The following is a 15,121-nucleotide window of genomic DNA, read 5'->3' on the forward strand; positions in this document are numbered from 1 at the left end:
TATTAATAATATTTAAATATATATATTTAGACATATTTCTTGTTAAAAGTCATATGATTTAATTACTGAAAGAAATAGATTAATAATAAAGTATAAAAAACATAATACTGCATGAAGGAAGTATAAAACTTTTAAAAATTACATTTATATCAAGGAAAATAATAAAAATTAATCTATAGTTTAAAGTAAAAATCGTTTTGCTTCAACATTTTAAATTTACACAAAACAAAAATTGTTTAAAAATTTAAAGTTATAAAAGTTTGTAACTAAAGTTCATATTTTTTTTAAGTTTAACAATTTAAATTTATGAAGTTTATTATACTCAGTTTGTTTTTAATTTTCTTTTAACTAATTACCTTAAGATCATGATCAAGTGATATCTCATAAACAATCGTAAATATTTCTTTACAAAACTATATCAAATAGAAATTTAATAATTTGGATTTTATAATTTTCTTTATATCATTATATTTTAATATCGTTTCTTCTTAATGTATATCCAACTTTTATTATAGTTAAAGTGGGATAATTTTATATAAAACTCGATCAATATATTCTTCCAGTTTTTAAAAACTATTAAAAAGTCGTTTGGTAATATCAGTAGACTCGTTTTTATGCAAAAAAAAAAGGATGCATTAGTTCGATTTATATAGAGGCGAAGTGGCCGAGTGGTTAAGGCGTTGGTTTTAGGCACCAATATCTTCGGATGCGTGGGTTCGAATCCCATCTTCGTCAGGAAATATTTTTTTTACTTAAGGATTCAATTAAAGAAAAAAAATTTTCGAAAAAATTAACTTATTAGTGTCATTTTGCGAGAATGTTACAATTTTTTGATAATAGATATTTAGCATAAAAACTGTTAATATTATTTCTTTTTAAAAATTGATCTTTTAATTAAAAACTGTTAAACTTTAAAATTAGTAAAATTTATTTTTCTATGTTCTTAATTATTAATGTTAAAAGATTAATTTATACCAATATGAATTTTTATTTTTATTTACTTTTGAAAAACAAACTTTCTAGTCTTATTACCTTTTTAGATATTATATTTATTTAATATTTAACATTGACGTCTATTTTCTCGTAGATTTATTTCAACTATTTTTATATCATTGAACTTATGCTTTTTACTAAAATATGGAACTTCCGATTTTTTAAAAAAGGAGTATTGAAGCTAATTAAAAAATTATTACATTACAAATTAATTTATAAATTATTTTTTCTACTATTTAAAATTATCAAATGTTAAATATAACTTTTACATTCAAAATTACGAATTAATATTTCTAAAATTATATTATAAACTTTAAAAAAAATAAAATAGTTTGTAGGTGAAATTTAAGCAAGAATTAAAATTTTATACCTTCACAAAATATAATACACCTTAAAATCTAAAAAAATGATACAGACTCAAGAGTTATTGTTATTGAAATAAAATTCTTAGATAAAATTTAGCTAATATCAAAAAATTAAAACATTTTAATAAAATTTTATTTCATATTGTATACTATCAAATAAATTATTTGTTTTACACTTCTAAAATTAAATTACACTTTTTTTAAAATTAGAAAATAAACAGATTTTAATTAAAATAAATCGACATTAATTTTTTAATTTGTCCTTTTTTTGCTTTTTTTATGCACTTTAAATATGTAAATATTTTGCTAATTGTTTTATATTTCAACTTTATTATTCTCTAATACAAGTGCTATTTAAATATAACTATAAAAAATAATAGAAAAGATTAATTTGAAGTTTATGATATATTTTAAATTTTTTTTTCTTAAAATATAATACAAAATATGTTATACAATTATATGACAAATTTTTGTTTTTATATAGAAACTTTTTTTTAACATCCCACTTTCAAATACATTATTTGATTAAAATAGTTATCTAATATAGTCAAAAAGGTACTTTGAAATGAGTATTTATATAATTTAAAGTTTATGTTTTTTTAGCTTAATTAATAATAGTTAGCAAACAATATATAAAGTTACACCAAAAATTTGTTTGTTAAATATTAAGATATAAAGAATATATTAGTAAAACAAAAAAGAATTTTAAAAATTTAGTTTTTATTAAACATCATACTTCTACAATAAATAAAGCAATATTATTGTTTTGATTAAAACAACAAGCAGTTATTTTTTATTTATATTATTTTCACCTTTTTTTTGTTGATTTGGTAAATTTACAAACTGTACTATTTCTTTGATAAATAACAATCCAATAATTTGCTTATTAAGAAAAACTTTTGATTAAATTTGATATAAGAAGAAGTTCTTATCACACAATGTAACAAATTAATTTAAAAACAATTAACTTTTATCATATCAAAGCTTTTTTAGTTAACATTTCAAATCTTTTTCTAAAATAATTTACTAAAAGTTTGTTTCATGCTGAAAAAAATTTACCAAAAAAGTTTTTAATTACACTAATTATTTGAAACAAAAATAAAATTATTTGTTTTCAACATATGAAATCTAGTTCACAATTTGACATTCAAAATAAAATAAGGTTAAACATTAAATAATAATATAAAAACAATAATTTTGTTTTAAACATTAAAAAACTATATAGTAATTAAAAATTAGTATAATTTTGTTCTGGATTATATATTTCATTTCGCTACTGTCTATTGTTAAGCAATACCTGAAGCTTCATATTTAAAAATAATTCTTAAAAATAAAGTTTCTTACAACATAATATTTCTTTCACACTGCTGCTTATACCATTCTTCTTCTTAAATTGTCTCGATAATTTATTGAATCATAAAATGTCTTTAAATAATTAATCTGAAATAAAAATATTTTTAATAAATAACATATTAAACTTACTTCTAGCCTGTTAAACATATCAAATAGTGTATCAGTAACTTTAATCAAAAAAACATTCATTTCATCCAGATAAATTTCCATAACACTTCCCGGATTTAGATTGAGTGTTTACACAGGATAAGAAAATATCAACATCAGTTGCATTAACAATAAAACCCTTCTTATCATCACCTCCTTAATTCCTTCATGACATGAACTAAAATTATATATATTAACATTGTTTTAAAAAATGGGTTTAAACGAACCTTTATGAATTTTATCTAAACCTCGTGAATCTTACATTTCTTTACAATATATTCATCTCCTCAATGCTGGAATTATCATCAGATGAATTAATATTATCAACTAATTGAATTAAATCTTTATTTTTTTCCCGCAATTTCTTTAGAAAATTTTGATTCTTTAAATTTATTTTCTTTTACACATTTGGTAAGTTTTTTATCATCCAAGAATATTCTCATTTTAATATAGACATTGGCATCCTCCAAGCTTGATAAATACCAATCCTTTGTAGCTACCACAATCCTATGAAATTACTGTGACTTTATATTCACCAAATTTTTCACTTACTTAAAGATGTTAAGTTGCCTTTTTCCAAATTTTTTCATTTCAGAAACTATAATATGTTACATTAATTTTTTTCTAAAACCTACCAAAAGTAAATTAAAAATCTTTCTTTTATCAATATACTGCATTAGAAAAAATAAATATCAGATATAGCTGCCATTTTTGAAACTTTTTTTAAACTCGGCCTAAATTAGCTGCAACTGACAAATTTATAAAAGTTCTGTAAATGTTAGATACATTTGATGACTTCTTAAATATATTTGGTTCATACAATATTTCATCAGAAATTTAACTTTTCCCACAACACTGCACTTTTTTTGTTACAATGACCTACTTAATTTTATTTTATTTTATTTAAAAAGTGTAAACTTTACATAGCGTTCATTTCATTAACTGGTAGTTTATCAAGATTTGATATATAACTTAAATCACTCAGAATAGTCGCTTCTTTAGTGTCACATTTTTCCATAGTCATACCATAGACAAGCAAACTTTTTTTCTTTGACAAACAATTTTTTCCATTAAAACACGATGATTTTTATAGAATTAATCATGATGATTAATTTTAATAATTTTCCAGACATTCTAACTGAAATATATATGTAAATAAGTTATTAGGTTTTTAAAATACATAATAATATTCGGAGTATGGACAAAATAACATTAACATTTGTAAAAAAAAAAGCTTAAGGCAATTAAAGATTGTAATTTGCGATACGATTGAATAAAGTTTCTTATGTATGTACACTACTACAATTAAACATATATTAAAATTAACGTGAAAAAAAATTATTGAATCCCTATGAAACTATACTTTTTATCATTTTATCCATATATTTTTACACTTTACTATCTAGTAAATTTTGTTTTTAACTATTAAATTTAACTTTATTCATTTTTAATATATTTTATATACACATTATAAAACACAAAAATCTGATGACTCTTTTAAAGCTGTATCTTTCGTATATTAATAAAATAGACAAGTGATACTAAAGATTAGTAAAAAAAAAAAAAACACTACAAAAGTACTCAATTTTTGATATACAAAAAAAAATATAAATTAACCATCAAAGAACCAACTGATAGATAAAATTTACAGTCATTAAAAAATAAATGGACTCTGATATTTTTAAAAACTTATGCCTAAAATCAACATAAAAGATTATACATAAACAATGTAACCATTTTTCTAAAAAAACGTTTTTTTAGCTATATACAGTTAATATGATAATAATATACAAATTGTACGGCTATACAAGTATGACTAGTATTAATACAATACAAAAATTTATATTAGCAATATATTTCATTCAATTAATAACTAAGTTATAATAAATAGTATCTAATCAATTCATTCTTAAAAATATTATTGTTAAAGTAAAAGAAGTACTAAAAGTAATCTATAACTACAATCATAATTATCAATAAATTTTTAATTCTAGTTCAAAAAGTTAACTACCACTAACAATTAACATATATAGATTAATATTAAATATATTCAAAAAAAAAAAAAAAAAAAGATGAAACGCATGACTGTTAAAAGAAAATTACAATACTACATTAAATTCAGAATTCATTAAATATTTCTTTTATATAAATAGCTTAAAATGTCAAATAAGATTGTCACTATTTTTTTTATATTACTTAACAAAATATTGCACTTTATACCATGCCTACAAATGTTTTATGTATCATCAATGTCTTAAGTAATGACAATACTTTTGTAATAAAAAAAAAAGAAAATTATGTTTTAGATATTGTTATTAGATGCAAAGTAATAATTCTAATCTTGTCAAAAATAATATATATGTCAATGGAGAATATTTAAAATATGATCACGAATTAACAGCATAAAATAATAATTTCTTAAGAATGTCAATTGTTAAGGAATATGGCTTATCATTATTACATCAAAAACATTGGAAATATTTTATAAAATATTATTTGGTATAAATTGTTGGAAGAGTGTTTCAACTAATTATTCATTAAAGTTAACAAGTGGTACTTTTATTATTGGAGCTAATGAAATTATTAAAAAAACTTTTAGAATATATAAAATAATAATAAGAAGTTAAAAAATATTTGAATATCAAATTTTAAGAAATTGAAAATGTTATTAATACTATGGCTCATAATGCTGAAAGGAAAAAATTTTTTAAATATTTACAAGGAAACATACATTGAAAGACCGAACAACTAGTGACATGTTAAAATACAAACAATTACATCATGAGTCTTATACTGATATTGTTATTGTTTATGATAATGAAAATATTTTTATTAAAAGAAATTATGTAAGTTTAACATTTCTAATAATATTTAAATTATTAATAATTTTTAGGATTACATTTTAAATAATAAAATAATACTATGTTTAAGTTTGAAAGATATGAAAACAATGAAAAGGACTTAAAGAATAAATACTTTTAAAATATTAAACTATCTCTGGAACGTATTTAATTTTTATTAAAAAATTATGAAATAAGATTATATAAAAAGGAACTTTTTTTTATCTATTATATTATATTTTATAAGTTCTGTAGGTTTTTATTTTCTTAACACTTTTAAAATAATGTTTTATTAATTGCTATGATTTTTTTGAGAATAAGAAGTATGATAATGTTAAATAATAGTTTCAATATCATATTTAATTGTTTTCTTTTTGCAAGAAATGTTCAAGTATATAAAAATTATTTAATGGTATAACAAAAACTAAATCAAAAATTTATATAAAAAAAAGAAAAATCAAAATTTTACTATTATAATATAATATTGAAAACAGTGATTTAAAAATGTAAATTTACATATTAATGTATTTTAAAGTGAAATTCTTTATAGTATTCATTATCACTTGCTGTCTAATAATAATTTGTTTTGGTTGAAAATAAATGTAATTTTCTTTATTATTTTTCTTAAATTCTATGACAACAAACTTCGTCAATATCATAGGCTTTTATAAAAATACGTGAAAATTCTTTAACGCGTTTAGACGTGTTTTTTTTTTCAAAATTATGATTGTATGATTGAGTTTTCTTGATTAATTAAAATATATTTCAGATTGTGTTGTTCTTGAAAAAGTTTTATTACACTACAATTTTGTCTAATTAATAATCCAAAATTATTAACATTGTTATTTTTTCAAAAAAAAATTTTTCTTGTCATTTTAACTCGATTAACCTCAAAATTGTAATTTCAAAGATGATTTATTAGTTAAAATGTTAATTTTATTTAAATTTACATACTATCTTCTAATAAAAATAGTACAATCTTCAATAATATTAGCGCGATCATAACATACATTATTTTTGAAATATCTACAATTTCATGTATTAACAGTTATCTATTTTGGTGGTTTAATTGTATTTGTGAGAGCAGTAGAATAGTTTGTTAATCCTATATTCTAAGCCGCATTATTAACAATTGTTTAATTTCACTGTCAATTTTATGTAACATTTGCTATATTTTCTTTTTACGTTCCAAATTTTTTTATATAGTTTCATAAGCTTAAATAATAATATTACCTTTTGTATAACTTTTTCTAAATACTTATTTTTTTGTTATTAATAGTACAATATTCATACAACTATAATATTGACTATATCCTCTGTATAACTTTTCTATAGTGGCAGGAAAGCACTGTACAAATAAATACTATTCCTATATGTTAAAAAAGAACAAGCTAAATATAAGTAAAAAAAGGATAAATGATAATTAGAAAGGAATATTATAATGGTTATTTGAATGTTAATTTGTATCTTTTTCTTTATATTAGTATTCTTCAATAAATATATTGTATTATTTCACATAATATATTACAAAAATTTGGTTCAAAATTAACTTCTATCAAAAAAAAATATACCTATGTTTAATATTCTTCTAATAATTTGTATAACAATAAATTTTTTTAAACATTGTTATCAAAAGGAATAATTGTTTGACTTAATTTATTAATTGCAACATTTTCAAAAAAGGAAATATTACTGACATAAATTTTTTTCACCAAACAAAAATAATTTAATATTTCTATAATACTTTAAAATATAATAGCTTTATTGTAAAATTTAAACAATATTAAATATTAAAAGTATTACAAATTAAGAGAATTGTAACAAAGTTAATATATCACTATATTATATTACAATGGTATTTTTATGTTAATTAAATATTTTAGTCTATTATCTTACAATTGATATATCATTTTAACTAGTATTTGATGTACTATGACAATTATTAAATTCTAAACATTTTTTTGTAACTAATTTATTACCAATTCTTTAATTCTATATTTACTATTTCTGAAATATATTCCTTATATACATTTTATGTCATACAAACAGAACATGATAATAATAATATTTGATAACAATAATACTATATCTCTTTTATAATCAATATTATATTTCTCTTTGGAGTTTTTAGATAATATTAATAATTTTATAAGCAAAAGTTATCTTATTGTAGATATTAATGGTATCTAAAAAAAATAGTTCAAATATTATTTTTATTTGATTTTTAATAACTTATTACATTAGTATTTTTAAAATTACATATAAGGTAATATTTTATGACTATACATAAAATTCATCTTAATTCACAAAAAACAATTCTTATTATATTTTTCAGCGTGGAAAATAAAATTATAAATAGTTTAGTTTCATTTAAAAGTAAAGCTTTATTATTATAATGACATTACTCTCGTGCTTTTTCATTGTAATATTTTCATCATGAAAACATACCTTTTATATTTTAAATAATCACTATTGTTAGAATTATTTTTCAAATGAGATTTTAATATTGTTTTATACTTTGAACACTTAATTATATTTCTTTTAAATGTTGTAACTTAAAATATTTAATTAAATGACTATCATGATATCATTTATTTATTTATATTCTCGTTTTAGATAGCAGAAAGTTTTATTTTATTACTTCTTTGACAAAAAGGATGATACTATTTAAAGATATTATTGTGACAAATATGGCAAATATAACTTGATGATTAAGATTTAAGTATTTTAAATTCTATAAGTGGTAAGTTATTACAAACTATACTATAAATAACTCATTTTTTTCATGTAACCCTTAATTAGCTTCAAGTTTACTAAAATAACCTCTTTTTATATTGTGCAGTTTATTTTTATAAAATAGAAATAACAAACTTTGGTAAGTATAGAATATTTATTATGATATATATGTTTCTAGTTTTATTATATAAAATACAATATTTAGACAATTAAGATAAAAAAATAAAGTGACATTTAAGCTATTTATATATAAAATATAGAGTAAAATTGAAAACAAAAGTTAAAAGAGTTGTTGATCTATTTGATGATAACATAGAAAAGTTAAAGTGATAAAAATTAAAAGATATTTTTATACCTTAAACGTTTTTATCTTAAACAAATTTTTTAAATTAATTTCAGAGGTTTCAATGTAATTAACAATAACTTAAAACTTTAAATTTTTTATAATTATTTCTATAAAGATTTTTTATTTCATAATTATTGTTATATTCTTTTTATACTGTAACAACATGGATGATATTAAACTTTTGTATGAATGTACTTTTTTACTGTTTGATGTTACCTTATAATTCCACCGGTTAATGTTTTGATATTTTTTTAAACTTTTAATATATAAAAATTACTTTTTATATTATTTATAGTCATGAATCATTCTACTAATGATAACCAGACTGGATCTAGTGGAAGAAATGATATCATTATGTCCACTGTTGATAACTGCAATGTTCATGGAGATGAAGATAAAAGAAATCGTGGTGAAAAGTGTAAGGTAATCTTAATATTTGTATGTAAAGTATATTTGTTATTATTTAACTTTTAGATCATCTCACAATAATTAATTTTGATCATGTCGATGAAGTTAGAAAAGTAACTACTGCTTCTAATGATAGTGAGCAGAAAGGAAGTTTCAAAACTGTGCAAATATCTAAATTTGACTGTCTTCATCCAAATGACAATATAATCTTACTCAAGTCTTGCCAATATCTTATGAGAAAAGTATTAGGAATGAAATTTGGAGATGAAATCGAGTCTGGTAGATTTGTTTTATCTAAAGAAACTTTTAAAATAATTATTAGTAAATTAAAAAATATGGAGGATGAAAAAAGATTTGATGAAGTAAAAAATATTTTATATAAAGTTATTAATTATGTTTTGAGGAAAAAAAAAGGAAGAATTTGATGGATCAAAGTTTATGGAAAGTATTGAAGCATACCTTATAAGTCTTTAAGAGTTACCCATAAATTTCTCTGTTAGGAAGACTTTGTTTAGCCTTATTTTTTTCATTACTTCACTTCCAACTGTAAAAAAAGAAATTTACAATTAAACATCAAAAATTAGTAGATTTAATTAGTTACAATATTTACATGGAATATTTTGCTTCATTTACAGAAATGCTCATCGTTGAAATAATTCCGGATGATGAAATTTCTGAATTTATAATCATGCTTATGATGTTGTATAATAGATTTTGTTCAAATTTTAATTACAATATTTTACCATTGGATAATATAATTTATACCATTGACTGGGCTGTAATTCATCTTATAGATGTAGTTCGAGAAGAAGGTATCGGACATACTATAAAGAATACCTTTATTTATGACTTTGCAAAAGATCTTACATTAAAATTGGGTACAGTTTTTTTTTTGATAATAATAAATTACTATCAAACATTACTTTTACTTGGCCTATAAAAAAAAACATTACTTACAGTTGGACATGTTATGAATCAAATTGGATATCATATTTTAAGGCATGGCATTTATTGTGTATGTTTATAAAATTAAAGTGGTTTTTAATGTCACATTATTTTAGTCAATCTTTATTCATCAAATTAAAATATGGAAAAAAAAAATAGATTTTCTTGCTGATTCTGAAGACCTTATTGGCAATGAGTCATTTAATAAAAGTTTATTTTATGACTTTTGGTTCTATGAAAGATTTAACAAAGAATTTTGAAGATCTTCTTAATTTATACTTGAGCAAAATAAAACATGATGGAATTGTGTAAATCAATTATGATACAAACAATAGTGTAGAACTACATAACAATGGGATTAATTAGAATTTTTTTTAATTTAATTTTTCTTCTTTTATTCATTTTCTTTTGTTGTTACTTTTTGTTAAATTTTATATTGTTTCGTTTTTAGTTTGTTTAACATACTTCTTCATAAATTTGTTAATTAATCATTTTTTTAAAAAAAAATGTTTTTTATTTTTATTATGTTATTAAATCATTAAAAATTAAAATAAATTTTACATATAAAAATATTGTTTTATCTAAAAAAATATAAAATGTATGTTAACATTTTTAAGTTTACAAACATTAAACTTAAAATATAAAGAGTTCCCAATTTGACACAAATAAAACTATATTCTGAAAAAAAAAAAAAATACAATTGTTGCGACATGTTATATTTAACAAACTAAAAAAAAACTTTATTAAATTCAACAAATATAACAAAGAAGATGTATGTTAAAAAAAACAACTGTTACATTAAAAAGCCTGATAGATGTTACTATTAATGTCATTCCGCATCAATTTCTGAACCATTATTTAGTTTCCCTTTACATTCATCTTCTATTTGGTCGAAATATAACTTAAGAAGATTTTCAAAGTTTTTTATATAATTTTCAATAGAACCAAAAGTTGAAGTAAGTTTTACAATCAATGGATCTTTTCCTTTAGGATTTACAGAAACAACTATAAAGTCGGTTATTTTCTTCCAAATTAAAACCTGATTGATAAACAATAACTAAAATAATATAAATTAAAATAAAAGACATAAATTAATAAACATACGTAACACTTGCTACTTCTTAAAGCACGATATCCAATTTCACTTATAACAACTCCAAGTGTAAATAATGTTTTTTTTGTAAGCCCATTAATACTTTTTCGTGGAAATGGTTTATTCATACCAAAAAATATTGTATCCAAGTTAGATGTTAGACCTTTTACAATATGATAAAAAAAAGTATTAGTCAAAGCATATTCAATACCTTCTTCTTTGAGTACATCTAAAAGATGAATTATAGCACATTCAGTAGCAGAAATTGTATCCTCTAATGGAAAGATGTTGTGATATAAATTAGAACTAAATCTATCATACACTAACTTAAACATTATTCTAAATTCAGATTTTTCCTCTTTTGGAGTTGCTTCTTTGATAACTATTTTCATAGTTGGAACAAAAAAGTTAATAAAGATATTGTAACCAGTCAAATTTTCTAAATTTTGAGTTACATTTACCAATCTTTCATTTAAAGTTGTAAGTAAAGTAATGAGAAAAAAAAGACAAAACAATGTTTTTCTTATAGTAAAATTCATAGGTAAGTTTGAAAGATTTACAAGATATTCTTCAATACTTTCAATAAACTTCACTCTATCAAATTGTTCTCCTTTTTTCTTTAAAACAAAATATATAGCCTTATATAAAATGTTTTCTACTTCTTCAAATCTTTTCTCATCTTCTTGATTCTCCAATGTACTCATGATTGTCTTTATAGTTTCTTTAGATAAAACAAAGCTACCAGAATTAATTTCATCATTAAAGTTCATTCTTAATACCTCTTTCAAAACAGATTGGTAAAGTGTAAAAGAAGATATATCATCATATGGATGAAGAGACAAAATTTCATCTATTATATGAGGTTGGACATCTTCTTCTTTTTGTTCAATATCTTCTTCTATTTGTTCAACATCTTCTTCAATTTGATCAATATCTTCTTCTATTTGTTCAATATCTTCTTCTATTTCTTCAATATCTTCTTCTATTTGTTCAACATATTCTTTTATTTGTTCAATATCGTCTTCTATTTGTTCAACATCTTCTTCCTTTTGTTCAATATCTTCTTCTATTTGTTCAACATCTTCTTCTATTCGTTCAATATCTTCTTCTATTCGTTCAATATCTTCTTCTTTTTGTTCAACATCTTCTTCTATTCGTTCAATATCTTCTTTTTTTTGTTCAAAATCTTCTTCTTTTTGTTGAATATCTTCTTCTATTTGTTCAACATCTTTTTCTATTTGTTCAATATCTTCTTCTTTATGTTCAATATCTTCTATTTGTTCAATATCTTCTTCTATTTGTTCAAAATATTCTTCTATTTGTTCAACATATTCTTCTATTTGTTCAATATATTCTTCTATTTGTTCAACATCTTCTTCTATTTGTTCAACATCTTCTTCTATTTGTTCAACATCTTCTTCTATTTGTTCAACATATTCTTCTATTTGTTCAACATATTCTTCTTTATGTTCAATATCTTCTATTTGTTCAAAATATTCTTCTATTTGTTCAACATATTCTTCTTTTTGTTCAACATCGTTAAAAACAGTAATTTCTGCTTCAAGTTCATCACCATGATCACTATCAACCATTAAGAATTCATCTAAAAGTTAATTAGAAAAAAATTTAATTTAAATACAAATAAAAAGATTATCTTACTAATTTCATCACAAATTCTATTCCCTTCTTCTTCATCAACAATATTATCATCAACGGTAGACATAACAATGTCATTTTCTTCATAATATTCAGACTGGTTAAAATAATTAAAATTGTCCATAACTATAAATAATAATAAAAAGCAATTATTTTATCATTTAAAGTTTAAACAAATAATAAAATTTCAATAAGTCAAATTTAAAAAAATATTTACTAAATATTAAAAAGAAAAAAAAAAGATTATTTAAAAAATTGTGGAAATTATATAGAAATTTGTGATTAATTTTTTATAAACGTAAAATTCATTATTAAAATAAATTTCTCTTAGTAAGAATTTTTAAATACAAGAGAAAGATTCTTATTAATACGTTTGGAATAAAGTCACTTTACTTGGAAAAAATAAAGTTCATTCTTCTTCATTTTCTAATTTTCTTGACACACTTTATCAATGGAAATATTTTTAAAGATTTTATTTCTCTTTAATTGGACATTGTTATTTATTAATATTATTTTTATTTCTATGTTTATTTAATTAGTTTAGTTCATATTAAAAATTAAGAAAAATATTTTTGTAACATGTTTTACTTAAAGAGGAATCTTATATATTTATATTTATTATTTTTTATAATTTTTATATTGTAATTATATTATCTAATAATATAATTTTTGTTTTAATTTATGTTTTTATGGTACCATAAACATTTAATCTATTTCTTACTATTGTATCTAATGATAAAAGTGATATTTTAGTCTAATATTTAGAATGAACTACTTACATTCTTAGTGGTAATAATTTAGAATTATCGGATAAAGATTGAACAATGATTAAAGAGAATGAAATAGTGGGAACCAAATTATTTCAAGAATTCAATTGTATAAGTTATAAAAGATAATATAAGATAAATTGGTAACTCGTTTGGAAATTTTTTAACAATAATTATTTTTTACAAGTTCTAAAAAAATATAAAATATTAATCTCTTTTCTGAAAAGAACCATAAAAAAGGCATACCTTTTATGATATCTCTTGTCAAGCTTCTATTTCTTATAATGATTTTTATCATTTCAATATTTCTACTAAATATTCTTTTGGATATTGTGATATGAAATTAAAAAATATTTTATATATTATTATAAAACACCACCTTATTTGTTTTTATGTAAATATTTTTAGAGTTAAATATTTAAACAAATTGAAGATCTTTTTTAAAAATGTTATTTTAAAATCATTATAATTTTAGTTAAAAATTTTCTTTTTTATTTATGATATCCTTTTAGCATCATCCAAAAGTTCAAAAACAGGGTATAAAAATGAATGTAAATTTATTAAAATGTAAATTTTTAACATTGTTATTTCGACAAAATATGTTCAATTACCTAGACTAGATTTTTAAAAAAAATTTAGAAAAGCAACTAATTGTAAATAGAATGGTGATCTAAATATTTAAAGATAAATTTTGTAGATAAATTGTCTAGTAATTATTTAAAAAAAATGGATTTTTTTTAAAATTATAATAATTTTAATAAAATTGAGTAATTTACATATAATTTTATATTTGAATAATACAATTTCCTTCTACATCTTAAATATTCTTTTAATTGCTATCAAAACTATTCTTCTTTTTCTAAGTTAATTCATATGTCTTAACTGTTATTTTCCGTTAATTTTTATCAATGTTACTATCATTAACATATTTTCATTTCATATATCAAGAACATAATTGACTACAAAGTGTTAAAAAAATTTAAAAACATGCATACTTTCCATGTGAAGTTGTTTCCATTCAATAATACAATTTAAACAACGATTATATTTTATTTTTATTACTATTTATTACTTTTTATTAAAATTTTTGCATACAAAAATATATTTAGCATAAAAATATATAAGCTTATAAAGAAATTTTTAAAAGTAGAAGTAATTTTTATTAATGTAATAGTAATAAAAAATTATATATGTAGCAGATTAAATGAAGGATTGTACAAATAAATACAATTTTTATATGTTTAAAAAAATATTATAACGGTTTTTTAAATGTTAATATATACTTTTTTTTATATTAATATTCTTTAAAAAGCAATTTGTATTGATTCATACAATAAATATATTACAAAAACCTGGCCCATATGTTACTTGTTTTACCAAAATTGTACTTATGTTTTATATTCTTGTATTAATTTATAAATATAATATGAAAACAATAAATTTTACAAAACATTGTTATCATAAGGAATTAT

The 15,121-nt window shown here is 20.2% G+C and overlaps 3 protein-coding genes and 1 pseudogene across 3 annotated transcripts in view, besides 1 other annotated feature; 2 read left to right on the top strand and 2 right to left on the bottom strand.

The window, feature by feature from the left end:
* Positions 1-2,610: 2,610 nt before the first annotated feature.
* SRAE_X000014310 lies at positions 2,611-3,998 on the bottom strand (annotated as a pseudogene).
* Positions 2,611-3,998: a sequence feature.
* A 1,616-nt stretch (positions 3,999-5,614) lies between these two features.
* SRAE_X000014400 (Hypothetical protein) lies at positions 5,615-9,269 on the top strand (the record flags this gene model as incomplete). Its single annotated transcript, XM_024644453.1, has 5 exons — positions 5,615-5,704; positions 5,752-5,788; positions 8,559-8,573; positions 9,076-9,203; positions 9,255-9,269. The coding sequence occupies 5 exons, from the start codon at positions 5,615-5,617 to the stop codon at positions 9,267-9,269; spliced, it is 285 nt and encodes a 94-aa protein (XP_024510010.1).
* Positions 9,270-9,798: 529 nt separating this feature from the next.
* Positions 9,799-10,128, top strand: SRAE_X000014500 (Hypothetical protein; the record flags this gene model as incomplete). Its single annotated transcript, XM_024644454.1, has 1 exon — positions 9,799-10,128. One exon carries the CDS (start codon positions 9,799-9,801, stop codon positions 10,126-10,128), a length of 330 nt encoding a protein of 109 aa, XP_024510011.1.
* Positions 10,129-10,962: 834 nt separating this feature from the next.
* Positions 10,963-15,121, bottom strand: part of SRAE_X000014600 (Hypothetical protein) — a gene marked incomplete at both ends in the record, with an annotated part of 8,152 nt that continues 3,993 nt past the window's right edge. Inside the window, 3 exons of the mRNA XM_024644455.1 lie at positions 10,963-11,190; positions 11,238-12,829; positions 12,886-12,979. Coding sequence (XP_024510012.1) covers positions 10,963-11,190; positions 11,238-12,829; positions 12,886-12,979 — 1,914 coding nt within the window. The remainder of the gene's footprint in view (positions 11,191-11,237; positions 12,830-12,885; positions 12,980-15,121) is intronic.

Source organism: Strongyloides ratti (assembly GCF_001040885.1).
Source record: "Strongyloides ratti genome assembly S_ratti_ED321, chromosome : X".
Classification (NCBI taxonomy): domain Eukaryota; kingdom Metazoa; phylum Nematoda; class Chromadorea; order Rhabditida; family Strongyloididae; genus Strongyloides; species Strongyloides ratti.